Source organism: Macrotis lagotis, chromosome 2 (assembly GCF_037893015.1).
Source record: "Macrotis lagotis isolate mMagLag1 chromosome 2, bilby.v1.9.chrom.fasta, whole genome shotgun sequence".
Taxonomy (NCBI): Eukaryota; Metazoa; Chordata; class Mammalia; order Peramelemorphia; family Peramelidae; genus Macrotis; species Macrotis lagotis.
In genome coordinates this window covers 203,980,493-203,996,911 of record NC_133659.1, presented here as the reverse complement: position 1 = coordinate 203,996,911, position 16,419 = coordinate 203,980,493, and the positions used below count along the sequence as shown (strand labels likewise).

The window sequence follows — 16,419 nt, the reverse complement described above, 5'->3', positions numbered from 1 at the left end:
CACCGGCCCTGGAGTCAGGAGTAACTGGGTTCAAATCCGGTCTCAGACACTTATTAATTACCTAGCTGTGTGGCCTTGGGCAAGCCACTTAACCCCATTTGCCTTGCAAAAAAAAAAAAAGGTCTCTTGCCACAGTATTCCACAGTACCATAGCTGGCCATCTAATCACCCCATTCTCTATATCTACATAATCTTTTCCCTACTATAGCATGATGATTTTTTTTTAGGGTTTTTTTTGCAAGGCAAATGGGGTTAAGTGGCTTGCCCAAGGCCACACAGCTAGGTAATTATTAGGTGTCTGAGACCCGATTTGAACCCAGGTACTCCTGACTCCAGGGCCGGTGCTTTATCCACTGCGCCACCTAGCCGCCCCCCATGATGATGTTTTGCTCCAATCTTGTCTTCACCAAAGTGTGGGCTTGATGGAAACTTGAGAGTTCAAGTTTAGGGTTGGAATTAAAAGATGCACTTGTGGATTACAGTTAACAGAAGGAGATATTTAGGCCTAACATGGAAAAAATATTCAGAAAACATATAACATTGGTTCAGATAAATACAACTCTCATGTTTGGTTGACTGCATGGCATCCCCATGTCAAAGAGTCACTGACTCCTTGTGGGTATGCCATTTTGATTCCTTTAGGTGACTAGAGCTGTGTCAGTGGCTTCAACCCTAAACCTCTAAACTGATCAGGTTCAAGATAGCTTGGGGAGTTTTGAGTGGGGGTGGATCTTAGCCTATCCACATGGAGAGGACTCTGGTAAATACTGTTCTTCAATCTTCTTACCTTTTCTGACTTCTGGATATGTCACCTGCCTTATTAGTTAAAGCAAACCCCTGCTCCCAACAGAATTGCTGTATTATTTTGTGTTCTGTGATCACAAGTTCAGAGTTAATTCATTCTGAACCTATAGGCTTCAAATTTATGGATTAAATCAAACCAGCTTTGCTATTTGGGCTTCTATGTGGAATCCTAAATCCCTCTTCTCTCTGAATAAAGCCCTCTACAAACTCTGACCTAGCAAGAACAGAGATTGAGAAGGAGGAAGGGAGGGAGGGAAAAAAGGAAAAGGGGGAATGGAGAGAAAGAAAGGGCTAGAGATGGGATTCCATAAAGATATAGTTGAGAATTTTGACTAGCTTAGACCCATTGAATTAGGGAAGACATTTTAGAAAGGGTTCTATGTTTCTGCCTAACTCTAATTTTTGTTCATCTCTACTACAAAAGTTCTGATTCATTCAAGTCCTTATAAAGGCCAGTGTTCACCAAAGTCTAGATTCTATTGATAGAAAACAGTATTATAAAGACAAAGCAGTTGACATTGTGGGCAGGGGAATGCAGAGTGAGGGCCAGCTAAGAAACTAGTGGCCTTTAGAATCTAGAGGGGGTGGAAGAGTTTGTCTGTGTATCTTTGTGTGTGTGTGTGTGTGAGAGAGAGAGAGAGAGAGAGGTGATTTGAAATTCTCAATTTTCTCTCCCAACTTCACAACCCTTTACCAGTGAAATAACTTACAGCAATGTCCATTAATCCTTTTCTATATAATCTCTAATGGTCTTAGGTGGAGAAAAAAGTGGGAAAAATTTCTGATTCTTATTGCTAAGTGACCTGATTGTCATCTCCTTTGTCCATTTTACCCAGCTCTTCAAAAATTCTTGGATGTCACTCCAATAATACTTACCTAAGATTGAAAAGCACAACCCTATGTATGTTGGTAATGTTGGTAGTCTAGGCATTAATGTAGGGATGGGGAACCTTTTTTCTGTATTGGACCATTTGGATATTTATAACATCATTCGCCTGCTATATTTAATCAGATTATTAAAATTATTTAACTATTTAATCAAACTATTCATTCATCCCAAAAAAACTGCTACATTTGCTGAATTTTGACTACAGTCTGCAGTTGCTGTGGCAGCACCAGACAAAATTGGACAAGCCAGAATCCAGACAAGATAACTGACATCTAGACCTGGGACCTTGTGCTATACTAATTATTGGCACAGTTATTCTTTATGTTCTCAAAATCTCCCAGACAGCAAGTAAAATGGATCCCTCCTCATTTTCACACATGGTGCTTAGAGTAGTTGCTCTGGATGTTACCTTTCATTGCTCAGCATGGATCTTTTACCACCTAAGACACACACTTACAACCTGCAGGAAACATGAACCCATCTGACAAGCTTTCCCTAATAGGTTATCACCCTCACACAGATACTTGGCAACTATCGATATATGTTCAGTATGAGATTTGCTCAAGAAGGTGAATCATGCTGATGACAGACTTTCCAATCCCTGCATAAACATAGCTTCTCTCAGAGAGGCTTTTTGACAGACAGCCGGCACCATGAGGAGTTTCTGACTGTGACCCTGCCTTTGGAGGTAAAGAGCTTGTCTTTTCTCCTAAATCACAGGATGTGCCTCCTACCTGCTAGGAAGACAGCACATTGTCTTGCCATCCACTCTGGTCAACACTCATATTTAGTCATCAGGAGGGAGATTCCTTTGTCAGAGTACCACATGCTTCTTCAGTAGACCACCAGTTTCCAAATATACCGTACTTTACTATTGTCGAATGCACAATCTCTCCCCCCTTTTTTTTTTCCCTCTCACAAGAATGGTATGAGAACCTTTGTCATACATTGTGCTAAAATCTAGGTAAACTAAAGCATTTTCTTGAACCTTCAGTTTAGTAAACCAATAAAAAAAAAGGAAATTAGATTAGTCTCTTAAACTAGCAAACTAGAAAACTTGTGTATCTATATACATCTGTAGTCCATCATTTGAAAAAAATGATCAGAGCCCAGGAGTTCTTAAAATATTTTCATATCTTTTTTTTTTTTTTTTTTTTTTTTTTTTTTTGCTTCTCCTGGCCCAAGTATGAGATGATGAACACTTGTTTCTTGGGAGTTGGATATTCTGGACACAAACCACTTAATTCCAATTTAAAAATTTTTTCTATTCATTTCTTTTGCAATGGATACTTACCTCTGTCTGCCTCTGCCTCTGGGAGAAGTCAGGAAATATATTTTCAAAATATTTTTATTATACTTTCCCTCCCTTTTTCTTATAGGTGCAATGAAGAAAACAGATTAACCTTATTCCTTCTGCAAGTCTTCTGCCTCATAAAGCTTTTTCTTATAATAGATACAATGAAGAAGAAAACAGATTAACCTTATTCCTTCACTCCAGCCATAAAGGCGGAGGCACACTTCACAGTCAAATCCTCTGAGACAGTGATTGGGCATACAATCATTGTCAGAATCCTGGAGTCTCAGTGATGTTTTCCTTTCCATCATTATACCTAGGTGGCACAGTGGATAGGGTCCTGGGCCTGAGGTCAGGAACATCCGAATTCAAATTTAGCCTCAGATACTTCCTAGCTGGAAGTAACTGGAAGAGTTTGAACAAATCACTTCATCACTGACTGCCTCAGTTTCCTCAACTGTAAGAAGGAAGGGCCTTCCTCCCAGGGTTGCTGTGAGAATCAAATGAGGTAATATTTTTAAAGTACTTAGCACACTGCCTGGCACACCATAAGCACTTAATAGTTGCTTGTTCCTGAGGGGCAGCTAGGTGGCGTAGTGGATAAAGCACCGGCCCTGTAGTCAGGAGTACCTGAGTTCAAATCCGGTCTCAGACACTTAATAATTACCTAGCTGTGTGGCCTTGGGCAAGCCACTTAACCCCATTTGCCTTGCAAAAAAAAAACCTTAAAAAAAATAGTTGCTTGTTCCCTTCCTCTTTTATATAAATTATGGTTATCTTTGGTTCAGTAAGTATTGATTAATGCATATTTCTCTGAATTCTTCATGATCATTAATTCTTAATGGTGTAATAGTATTCTATTACATTTATATATCACAGTTTGTTCAGCCATTCCCCAGGTTACCCATCACTTTCTTTCTAGTTCTCTTCCTTTTTTTTTCCTAGTTCTCTTCTAACAAAAAAAATGTCGCTATAAATATTTTTGCATTTATATAAAACTTTTCTTACCTTTGTATAAGGTCTTGTACTGCTGTCTCTGATAGGGTTTAATGACTGATAAGCATAGTTTAATGTTTTTATTGCCTTGTCTTTGCTTTTGTTGCTGATGTTCATGAAATTTGAGGCCAGCTCACATTCAGATTTAATTTCTTCTGTCTACAATAGGAGTCCTAAAAATGCTCTTTAACTTTGTCAGGCTTTACTGTTGCCCATGATGATTTTTGAGAGAGAGAGAATGTGCGTGGGGGGTCCTACTGTGCTCTTGGTGTGTAGTTACGCTGATACCTAAATCTAATAACTAAAAACCAGAATCCTCTTGATCTTAAGTCTCAGATTTGTTAGCATTCAGCAAAATTATCACTATGTACAAGATGTAATGCTTCATACTGGAAATAGTCAAAATTTAAAAAATTTCTACCCTTAAGGGGATTACCTATGACTTTGGAGATTTTAATATTTGTTCAGATAAGTAAATACAAGTTCCCTCACATGGGAGATATCACTAACATCTGGAAGGGTCAGGCAAGACTTCATGGAGGAGGTGGTGCCTAAACTGAGCCTTGAAGAAAAATAGAAATTCTGAGAGTCAGAGATGAAGAGAGAAGCACATTGTCAAGGAGGTGACGGCTTGGCAAACTCGAAGCTCCTGACAAGGAATGTAGGGTCTCAGTTCAGCTGGTTGAGCCTGGCTGCAATCAGGGAAGGAAGATAATGTGAGTTGGATAGGTCAGTTGGAACCAGGATATAGCAGACCCAAACTCCAGGTTCATGAGTTTAACAATGTATTCTTTAGTGTAACAGTTGAACTGTAAGGAGAGAGATCAAAGCACTTTATCTCCTAAGAAAATATTAACCCAACTTAGGGGCCAGAGGAGTGACCTAAGCCACAATTTTGAGTTCAAGACTCACTGCAGGCATCCAGCAGGCTCCCACTCCTACCACAGATATGCTCTTGTATAGATATGAGGGTCTCCTCAAATCCCCCCTCCAAGCAAAGAACAGAGTCCTGAGTTGCCCTTCCTTCTTAGCCCACTCTGCCCTCCTCTTATTTGAACTGTATATCATCCTTTTCATTAGAGGATGTTTTTGAACATGGACAGATTCCTGCTACAAATACCCCATTGTCTAAGACATTCAGACCAGGACTGAAGTCATTGCAGTACTTAATGACTATGAAGGGATGGGGGAGCCTACAACCCCTGGGGAGAAATGGTTATTGTCTTTAGTTCAGATTTTTGTGTTCTAGAAGATGAAGCAGGAATCCTAGTTATTAAGTATTTTTTTGGCTTGTTGAAATTCTCTTTGACAAATGCAAGTACCCTAGAAAAATGTCCTGGGCTATGGTGGTAATATATGGTTGTACCTTTCTAAGCATTTAAATTCCAATTTGGGGAGCAAGGAGACTATTATGTTGCCTCTGTTTTCTCTATAGCTTCCTTCTCTGAGAGAGTGAGGAACATGTCTCCTGATGAGATTAAAATCCCCCCAGAGCCACCTGGCAGATGCTCGAATCACCTCCAGGTAGGAGCAGTTTGTTTTATGTCACATACACACACACACACACACACACACACACACACACACACACATTCTCTCTCTCTCTCTCTCCCCCACCCCCTTAAGTGACTGAGTAGAAGTAAGGGATCTTTAAAATCTGGCTTTGAAACTATCCTTAGGGACAGCTAGGTGGGCACAGTGGATAGAGCACCCTCCCTGGAGACAGGAGGGCCTGAATTCAAATTTGACCTCAGACACTTAATAATTACTGTGGGACCTTGGGGAAGTCACTTAACCCCATTGTTTTGCAAAAACTGAAAAAAAAAGTGGTAGAGAAAATTTAAAAAAAAATCCGACCTTAGTTGGTCACTACTTGGGTGACCCTGGGTAACTCATTTAACCTTTTTTCCTCCATTTCCTCATTTCATAAATGAAGAGGTTGGTCTTAATGACCTTTAAGGTCCCTCCTAGTTCTCATTTATGATCCTATGATAAGTAAAGCAGTACAAATTAGTGATTAGCTCTAGAGCCAACTGTGGACTGTAATTCATAGCTTCCACTAGGCACCTCTAACCATCTTTGTACTGAAAATGAATGCTGTTGTCCTGACAAAGAGTGACTTATAGGATCTGAGGCTGAGGAATGAAGCAGCCTGTGAGGGGCCTGAGGCAGGGCTGGGCATTCAGAAAATAGGGTTGTTTTTTTCTCCATTCCCTGAAGGCTCCACCCCATGCTGAGTAGGCCTTCTACCCACAATGCCACAGGATGGAGGCTCCCTCTGTCCCAGCAAGCCAGACAAGCCACAGCATGTAGTTAAAAACCCTAGCAATCTGTCAGGCAGAGAGACTGCCAAGCAGTTTGATCTTCTAGCCAATCATTTCCTTTTTTCTTTCCAGTCTGTCTTAATAGTGAAATCCATGACCTAGTGAATGTTTTATTTCAGCTGAATTGGCACAATCCCAGTGACCCAAAACAGAGATGTCCTCTGTGGAAAATGAGTTTTACCTTTGATCAGATTATAGTCTTCTCTTTGAAGAGAAATTGACTCTTTAAGAAAGCACTTTTTTTTTAAGGTTTTTGCAAGGCAGATGGGGTTAAGTGGCTTGCCCAAGGCCACACAGCTAGGTAATTATTGTCTGAGGCCACATTTGAACTCAGGTACTCCTGAGTCCAGGGCCAGTGCTCTATCCATTGCCTCACCTAGCTGCCCCTGAAAGCACATTTTTTTAAGAAAACATATTCAGAAAGCAGTTTATCACTCTTAGCTTCTCCCACTACTACCATTATAATAGACTATCCCCTTTCAAAAAGGCACATGAAACATTGCTATCCTGTTCCCAATAGGGATCTTACTTATCCAGTTATCTATCTTTATACTTACCCACTGCTTCTTCCTGAGAGGTAGTAACCAACTTAAATGTTTTCATCCTCTAGAAACTTGTGTAGAGTTATATCCATTGGACTGGAACCAATTACCATACATTACTCAATTATGACTTGGAATAGTATGCATCTGAATGCATGCAGCCACTTCAAGGGATTCCTTATTCATCCTAATCAAGATTTGGCTGTTTAGTTTCTCCCAGGCATTACATTCTTTAGTAGGTTTTTCTGCCCCATGACCTTATCCCAGAATTGAATTTCTTAGTACTCCTGGCACTGGACAAGACTGATACATTGACTGAAAATGTATGTGCTGAGTGTGCTTCCCCTAAAGAAAATATTGCTGATGATAGTAGCATGCCAGCCAGGTACCCTACCATATTGTCTTTTCATTATTCTAACAAAGTCCCTGACCAATGTACTGTAGGAAAGCCTTGACAAGAGATGAGTGTATGACCCTTGTCTAAGAAGTTACCTGCCACCACTGAGAACCCTCCTGCAAGCCACTTTAGAAGTGTCTAGAGCCTAAACTAGAAGCTGTAGGCATATCTCCTACAGTGGGAAATGTTTAAGCTGTCTTGGGTTGGGCATCTATAGGCCACACTCCAGCCATTCAGTAAATGACTGAAGGGTTTAGTGAAGGGTTTGGTCCTGTTCTTTCAATTAAGATCTGGATTTTTTTCAGAGAAAAAAAACAGAAGCTTTGATGTTTTATGAAGTGGTTAATCAATTTGCAGGTTCTCCAAGCCTCAGTTTTTCTGACTTTGACCATTTCAGGGCTCTTTAGTACTCAGAGTAGAAGATCTTCTGGAAAAATTAAAGATACAACCAAACTAATCTGTCTCTTTTCTAGCAAGAACTTCTGGCAAAAGGTTTGGGATATGGGTGAAAATTTTGCCTTAAATGGTTCTGTGAATTTTATTTATATGACTTTTCTACTCCCTGCCTCCTTGACCACAAGTGTAATTGAAATGGTAATTATATGTCAAGACAGTTCTTGTACCTTTTCTGTAGGACAAGATACAGAAATTATATGAGCGGAAAATAAAAGAAGGGATGGATATGAACTACATTATCCAGAGGAAGAAGGAATTTCGGAATCCCAGGTAGGTTCCCTTGGTGCCTAGAGAATCAGCTCAGGTTTTTACTTCTGGCCTAGAAAGAGAATGGATCAAGTTGTCTTATATAACCCAGTTAATGATGGAGAAACTGTAAGGAGCCCAGCTCAGATCCCAGCTTAACTCCAAATTAGTCACAGTTATTAATCTTATGTTAAGCACCAAAATGCATGTGTTACTTCTTTAGGAAACCTTACAGATGGACTGATACAGTACCTATCTTTGAAGGATTTAAAATCAATCAAAAATCTTATTGTACCACTAATGAAAAAGATTAAGCCAGTATGTTGATAGCACAAAAGAAAACCTTGGACCAGGAGTCAGGAGAACTAGATTCTAATCCTTGTTCTATTCAGTTTAGCATTGTGGCCTTGAACAATTATTGCCCCTCTTTAGGCCTTAGTTTGCCCATCTCTAAAATGAGGAAGTTGAACTACCTCTTCTCTGAGGTCTCTTCTTCTGTGAACAGGTGAATGGGTATTGCTTTTTTTGAATCAGAGATGTATCTGGGCCTCACTTCTATCCATTTGGTCATATAAATAATATCTATGATGGAACATAATATAGTTATATCAGAGATCTACCTTGAGTGTATAGTTGCTCCAACCCAATTCCTCAGTTTGGAGGTCAGAGACATAGACAAATGATTAAAACATGAAGGTCTAACTTACCAACTTGATACTAGACTTGTTCAGACTGCCTCTTCCTACTCCCAAACAGTAGTCTTATCATTCCTATCATAAAATTTGGGATGACTAGAAAGGGTGAGAGATGACTTTTCAAATTGGTGGATTTTGTTGTTGAAATTTTTCTTTAGAAAACTTTAAAAGAATATATTGGTTGAGTTTTGCTGAGTTGGTGTCACAAACCCCCCAAATTAGAAGAGATTGGTTCTGGATGACCTGTTGAAATTTTACTTATCATGATGGGTATTCAGATCAATTTTATGTGGCATCTTTGTTTCAGCATCTACGAGAAGCTTATCCAGTACTGTTCAATTGATGAACTTGGCACCAATTATCCCAAGGTAAGGGTAAAGGTCTTCAAATATAATTTTGCAGCGTAGAGAACTCCTCCTCAAAATTGTATTCTGTCCCAGACCATATAAAGTCTTTACTTCTTACTGCTCATGTAAATTGTCCAAATCTAAAGATTTGATTTTAAAAAGATGCCAAAGCTGAATGTATCTGCTTTCATTACAACAAACTAATCGGACTTGGGGGCAGTTAAGTGGCACAGTGGATAAGAGTGCTGAGCCTAGAGTCGGGAAGATTCATCTTCCTGAGTTTGAATCTGATCTCTGACACTTAGTAGCTTTGTGACCCTGGGCAGGTCTCTTAACCGTTTGAATTAGTTTCCTCTTTTGTTAGATAAGCTGAAGGAAGAAATGGTAAACCACTCCAGTATCTTTGCCCAGAAACCCCCAAATGAGGTTCCTCAAAGGGACAAAATTGAAAAATGACAGAAAAACAAAAAAATCAAGTTTAGACTCATAAAGAATCCTGTCCATAAGAGATCATATCCCATAGGGAATTATACTGATAGTCATGAATTGACTACTGAATACCAATGCTCATCCAAAAATCAAGAGACAGATAATTGTCTCAGAGAATTTTAAACCCAAACTCAGTGGGGAAATGTACTTGGTTCCTAATTCATATCCCTAGTGAAAAATATACTAGCTTGAGAACTAACTGATTAGAAGTTTAACTCTTTCTTTTTCAGGATATGTTTGACCCCCATGGATGGTCTGAGGATTCCTACTATGAGGCTCTAGGTACTTTCAGGGGATGTTTTTGGGGAATTAGTGAAAGTTTATCTGGGACCTTTCTTTTTAGCATTGACATCATTAGAGTATGTAGGTATCCTAGCTGGAGGATCATTAGGTCAAGGGGTGTAGATATTTTTAGACATAAAATAGCTAGATATTACCTAGGTTTCACAGTGGATAAAAACACTGAACTTGGAGTCAGGAAGACCTAAGTTCATATTTGCCTCAGACACTTGAGCAAATCATTTAATTTCTATGTGCTTCTATTTTCTCAACTATGAAATAGGTTTTATAATAGCTCCTACACCCACCCCTGGCTTTTTTGTAAAAATCAAATATTTGTAAAGTACATAGCAAAATGTTTGGTACCTAGGAGGTGCTTCCTCCCTTTCTTTTGTTAGCATGAATTCCATATTGTTCTCCAGGATAGTTGGACCATTTCACAGCTCCCACCAATAGTGTGGGCTTCAAGAAGTGAGCATGGCTGGCTTTCCTCCAGCCCTTCAGCAGTCGATAGTTCCAATCTTTTCTCATCTTTGACTGATTGTTAAGTAGGAAGTGAAACCTCAAGGTTTTGATTTTCATTTTTCTTATTATTGATTTAGAGCAGTCTTTCATATGTTTCCAGGAGTTTGTAATTCTTTTTTTTGAGAACTATTCAAATTCTTTGATCTCTTATCCGTTGGAATCACTTTTAATCTATTTATATTATTTATATGTCTTGGATATCAGACCCTTGTCAGATTGTTCTCTGTCTCAGTTTTCTTATCTATAAAGTGAGGATAATATTGTATTTGTCTTCTAGTGTTGTTGGAAGATTTTAGAGTTAATATAAGTAAGGTGCTTTCCAAATACTAACTTTTTTATTGCTATGATTAATTATTCGTAGTTACTGCTGACCCATTTGGTTAAGAATTACTCTGGGGCGGTTAGGTGGCATAGTGGATAGAACACAGGCCCTGGAGTCAGGAGTACCTGAGTTCAAATCCGGCCTCAGACACTTAATAATTACCTAGCTTTGTAGCCTGGGGCAAGCCACTTAACCCCACTGCCATGCAAAAAACAAACAAAAAAAAACCCCACTATTCTCCTAGCTGTAGTTATGATTGATACCTGATCTGTTTTTCTTCTAATTTTGTCATGGTATATGACCTTTAATATTTAAGTTTTGAATGTATTTTTATATTCATTGTGATATATAATAAAATGTTAGTCTATAATCTAGACCATTCTGTAAACCTGATTTCATTTTTTCTGAGTAATTCTTATCAAATAGGGAGGTACTCTAGGAGAAATGTAAAATGGCCAAATAGGAGAAAATCTTTTTAAGCCAATGGGGATAGAACATGAGAAATTTTGGGGCAGCTAGGTGGCGCAGTGGATAGAGCACCTGCCCTGGAGTCAGGAGTACCTGAGTTCAAATCCGGCCTCAGGCACTTAATAATTATTTAGCAATGTGGCCTTGGGCAAGCCACTTAACCCCATTTGCCTTGCAAAATCCTAAAAAAAAATTTTTTTAATTAAAAAAAAGAAATATAGGGGCCTTCATGATTGACTTCCTCCTTTTGTAATGAAACATTCATTGTTTTATAAACCTCTGGAAGGAGCCTGAAAGAAGGTAGGCTTTACCTCAAAGGGGAACTTCTTTTTTGATAGTTTGTTTTCTCTTTGTAGCCAAAGCACAGAAGATTGAAATGGACAAATTAGAAAAGGCCAAAAAGGAGAGAACAAAAGTAAGTGACAGAAACCATGGAGACTTGGTGATAGAAAAGGTGGATAATTGAAGTACCGGGTACTCGTGCTTAAGGAAGGAGAGGTTCCCCCCAACTTCCAAGATCTTGGCCTGGGGAATACCATTTCTTTCCCCCCCCCCCAAGAAGATATTTCTATCATCTAATTATGTAGTTAGTTAATTTAGTCCTGCTCTGAGGCTGAACAGTGTTTGCTGAACTTCCATCCTTTGCATACTTGGCCCTGCCTTTCCTATTTTTTCCCCTTCTCTGTCATCTGTTAACTTGATACTTTATCCTTTCCTTCAATATGTACAACTTTCAGGTCCCTAGTTAACTTTATCCTTAGAACATTTCCCTCCCATGGTATTTAGAACCCACCTGCCTCTGAACTTTTAAGTCTTCTTCAGTTAGCTAAACTAAAAATTTTGCCCTCACCTCTCCCACTTCAATACTCCTTTCTACTCCCCAGTTGGGTTAGTTGATCCCTTGTTTTAAGCCACCCTCAGCAGCTCTCTATATGTTGGGCATCTAAGGCTGAGTGAGGGATTATTAAGTTCTTGAATATTATCTCCTATGAGGCCACTTTCTGTCTTGAAGGAAGAGAGAGGGACAATGAGGGTCATCAACCCCCTCTTGCCTTTGATTGGGCCTGACCCCTCCTATGCTATCAGTAGTGATGCCTCCAGCCCCAGTGGGCCTCCTTCCAATCCCTAGGGCAAAGGGGCTGTGGCTCCTAGCCTTGCTAGAATACTTCTTCAGGCACTGTTTTGGGCCAGGCATGTGGGGACTGGTGTTGGGGAATAATCTGATTTTCTCTTTCTTAACACTTGATTGAATTTCCCTTCTCTCTCTCTCCCTCCTCCCCCTTCAAACCTCAGGCTTATTGCAGGGACGTGTCTGCAGCGCCTGGGGAGGTGACCGGAGCTGTCCTTCCCCTGTGCAGGCACCACCTCCTCCTGGGTGTGAGGAGGAGGGGCCTGGCCAAATGGTTCTGGGCATGTGAGGTGGGGCAGTGCGGGAGGGAAGTCTGGGATTTGTGTAAATATATCACTATAGAGGCCTCTATTCTGGAAGTTTTTTTAAACCTAGTTAAAAAAAAAACCCTTAGGACTGAAACTATTGATATCCTTAGACATCACTCCCTGCCCCCAGCCAAACATTGCCAGTCAAACCAGAGCTAATTATCACTGTCTCCTTTATTACACAATTCCAAAATCTTGTCCCCTGGGAGCAGATGGATTACAAGAGGACATGAACAGATAACTTCCTACATCTCTCATTCTTCCTCCCTTTCCCTTTTTAGATTGAATTTGTGACAGGCACCAAGAAGGGCACCACAACCAATGCCGCTGCCACTACAACCACCACAGCCAGCACTGCAGCTACAGGTAACAAGTAACTTTCCTTGAATTTTCTAAGACATTGTGTTTCTTTAAGACTCCCTCCCTATCGGGGCGGCTAGGTGGCGCAGTGGATAAAGCACCGACCTTGGAGTCAGGAGTACCTGGGTTCAAATCCGGTCTCAGACACTTAATAATTACCTAGCTGTGTGGCCTTGGGCGAGCCACTTAACCCCATTTCCCTTGCAAAAAACCTAAACAAAAAAAAATAAGACTCCCTTCCTATGGAGTGGCTTATTAAAGGCACCAAGTCACCTTGGTCCCCAGGTAATCTTGGGAACTTGTATTTGAAACAGCCTCACAGTGTAGGTGACATCAATGAAGCACACAGCCTATGGCTGGAGAAAGAAAGTAAAGTTTTTCTGGATTGGAGAATCACCTGCAAAGAAAGGAGTATTGATTTTTGTGTATAATGTGATTAAACATTTCTCTTTGACTTTTCATCTAGATGCTCAGAAGAGAAAGAGTAAGTGGGATTCTGCCATCCCAGTGACAACGATAGCCCAGCCTACCATCCTTACCACTACAGCTACTTTGCCAGCTGTTGTCACAGTAACAACTAGTGCTAGTGGTTCCAAGACCACAGTCATCTCAGCTGTAGGCACCATCGTGAAGAAAGCCAAGCAGTGATGGACCTGGGACATGGTTGGACATACTTCTTGTTGAAGGACAGGAAATGCAACTCCAGGATCTTGCCAAGACCATGACCCCAAGATGTGGAATGCCTCCTTGGACATAGCAACCTGTGCAGTCACTGGACTGAGACTTTCCAAAGAACTTCCCATCAACAAAGGGACAGGTTTCTGTCTTGCCAACCCTGACAAAACATTCTCTTTTTAGTCCTAGTGAGAGAATTTGTTGCCCAGACAAACAGAAAGACTCTTGTTGCTGATCAGGGCAGTACAGACTGCTTGCAGCCAAGTTAATTTGGCATCCATTGCTCTATTAAAAGTGCTATATCAATATAGTCCAGCATCCCAGATAGTTTCTTGTTTTACAGGCTCAGTCTTTAAACAAATGTGAAATTTTGCCCTGGAGTCTTTGATGATATAGGGGATAGCATGTGTGTGTGTGCATGTGCGTGTGTGCGTGTGTGTGTGTGTGCACGTGTGGTGGGGGGTGTCATGTAGGGCCTCAGGATGAAGGGGGAAGCTGAGTCCAAAGTGCTGCCAGGAAGAAGAGTGGCCATGAAACTTGCTATAGACACAACTGAAGCAACCTCTGACCTTATTACCAGCTCTAGTAATTGATAGGTATAAGATAGGGAGGAAAGAATAGCACAGATCCAAATACCCTGAACATTGAACTGTCAAGGTATCAATTCCTGGCATTTCCATTCCCCCCCCCCTTCCTGTGGGGATATGGAGGTCCTCACCTGACTAAGCTCAAGCTCATAGTAAGTTAGGCTTCCTAATTGTTGGTCAAAGCTATCACTGACAGGTCAGGTATAATTTGGAGAGGTGGGGCTGGTATGGTACAATTCCCCATTGCTGATAGTGCTCTGCCAAGCCTGTCAGTACCCAGTGTGCTCCTGGCCTTTCAGGTTCTAAAGTAGCTGGGGAGATGAATCACCTCCGCTGTGGTGGAGTAGTTGTTCATTGTTTACATAAAAGTATCTCATATGAGAATTCCCAGCCGCCCCACCCTTCCTCTCCCCATGTTATCTCTGCCCCACAGCAACCTCTAGAGCTGTTCCCTTTTTAAAACTGGGTTTCCCAGCCTAATCCCAAAGGAAAATCTTTTATTTTTATTTTTCTCTCTGGTAACTAAACTTTGCACTTTGAGGGGAAGACTTGAGTGTCAAGCGAAGGAAGCTACTTTGTGAAGAACAGTATCATTCCCATGATGTAGAGAGCCCCACTTAAGGCCTGGGTACCTTCCTGAAGCAGGTTTTATGCAGGACTGAGGACCAGAGCCTTGTTCCCATCATTCTTACCCCATCATCTAGCCTCCATGCATACTTGGCATGTACCAGCCTAGCCGGGAAATCTCTTGAAGAACTGATGCAGCTGAGCACCCCTTTCTGCCTTGCCTTGGGTGACTTGACTCATCATTCCACTGCTACCTTGTCTGAAGGCCAGTTGAGCTAATTTATGTGTAGACCACTATTATATGTGGTGCTTCGGTTCAGTACAAAAAGGCACTGCCCACAAGTCTTGTTGAAGAAAGAATTCACAGGATTTATAATAAGCATGAAACCTTGTCAACTGTCTTAGCTTGAGTTGCATTCTTGTTAATTCATTAGATTTGGGTGATATCTTGTAGATACCATTGCCTGTGACTTAGGGCTTTGCTAATTGAGATCAGATCTAAAAAACAGTCAGTGTCTTCCTCTGAGCCCAACCTAAGGGATTATGTGCTTCATTAAGCAACTGACTCAGATTCCACTCAGGGAATTCAGAAGCCCCTGTAAGCCTATTTGGCTCCATTTATGTATCTTATTTGCCCAGGAAGCACTCAGACCAAACCTGAAATCCAGACACCGTCCCCATATACATGTACCAGAGACAACTAATAAGGGAGTGTCTTCTGCTTCTCAAATTTACCCACATGATTCCCACTATTAGACTTCTTGACAAGAGTCTAGCTCTTGAGAATCAACTGTGCTGCTGCCCAACCTAGCCAGGCCCCAGGAGGGGCACAGAATTAAAGACCTTGTAGATTGTTCACCCACCTCCTTCAACAATTGAGTATTTAATAACCAGTGCCAGACACTGGCGGGGATACAGAGACAAATAGAAGTGGGACCCTGCCCTCAAGGGATTCATAATCTAATGGGAAAGATGAGTCAATTATAACACACATTAGGCTATGAGTTAAATGTGTGAGAGGGTTTATGTACTCAAAGCTATACGTTAAGATTTTCTGGCAGCAGTATATTGTAACCTTTGGGGAGAGACCATTTAAAAAAAACTTGATACGTATAGAAGGCATGAAACAGTAAATCCCAACTTGATTTAAGGGAGGTAGTGATGGAAAAGGAAAAGAGCAATATAAAAGGATATATTGGGATAGACTATACTGGACTTGGCTAACTTGTTGGATGTTGGGAAGGCAGGTAGGGCAAGAGAATGAATGATGGTGCCAAGCATGACGGGTTTAAAACCTGGAGGGGGTAGTCTGAGGAGTGAGTTGGGGAAGTGTCTTGCCAAATTCTAGAAAAGCAGAGGTGTTTAGTATAGCTATCTCTTTGTAGCTGTTTGCCAGTGGCCTAAGGGTATAACAGAATTCAGGGAACGATCTGTAGAATGAGGAAATCAAAGACATGAGATGAAATAAGAAAATTGCTAAAAATTGACAAATGAAAGCAGTGAGTGAATCAGAACAGATTTGGACACTAAGGAGTGGAGGGAGTTCACATGATCTCTGATAGGAGTCGGGTCATCTATAAAGAATAAGAGAAAAGGGTTGTAGAAGGGAAGCTAAAAAGTTGGGTGCCATTGGTATGGGAAAGGCTTTAGAGACTAAGGATGGAGATGTGGCAGTGAACCCCCATCTGAAAGGCATGGATGTGTTGTAGATTCAATTAAC

The 16,419-nt window shown here is 40.8% G+C and overlaps 1 protein-coding gene across 1 annotated transcript in view; it reads left to right on the top strand.

Annotated features, from left to right (window-relative positions):
- The window catches only part of SAP30BP (SAP30 binding protein), a 48,450-nt gene extending 34,595 nt beyond the window's left edge, over positions 1-13,855 (top strand). The window contains exons 5-11 of the mRNA XM_074224566.1: positions 5,419-5,507; positions 7,881-7,972; positions 8,951-9,011; positions 9,710-9,761; positions 11,430-11,488; positions 12,792-12,876; positions 13,337-13,855. Of these exons, the coding sequence (XP_074080667.1) occupies positions 5,419-5,507; positions 7,881-7,972; positions 8,951-9,011; positions 9,710-9,761; positions 11,430-11,488; positions 12,792-12,876; positions 13,337-13,518 (620 nt within the window). The 3' untranslated portion in view covers positions 13,519-13,855. The remainder of the gene's footprint in view (positions 1-5,418; positions 5,508-7,880; positions 7,973-8,950; positions 9,012-9,709; positions 9,762-11,429; positions 11,489-12,791; positions 12,877-13,336) is intronic.
- Positions 13,856-16,419: the final 2,564 nt, after the last annotated feature.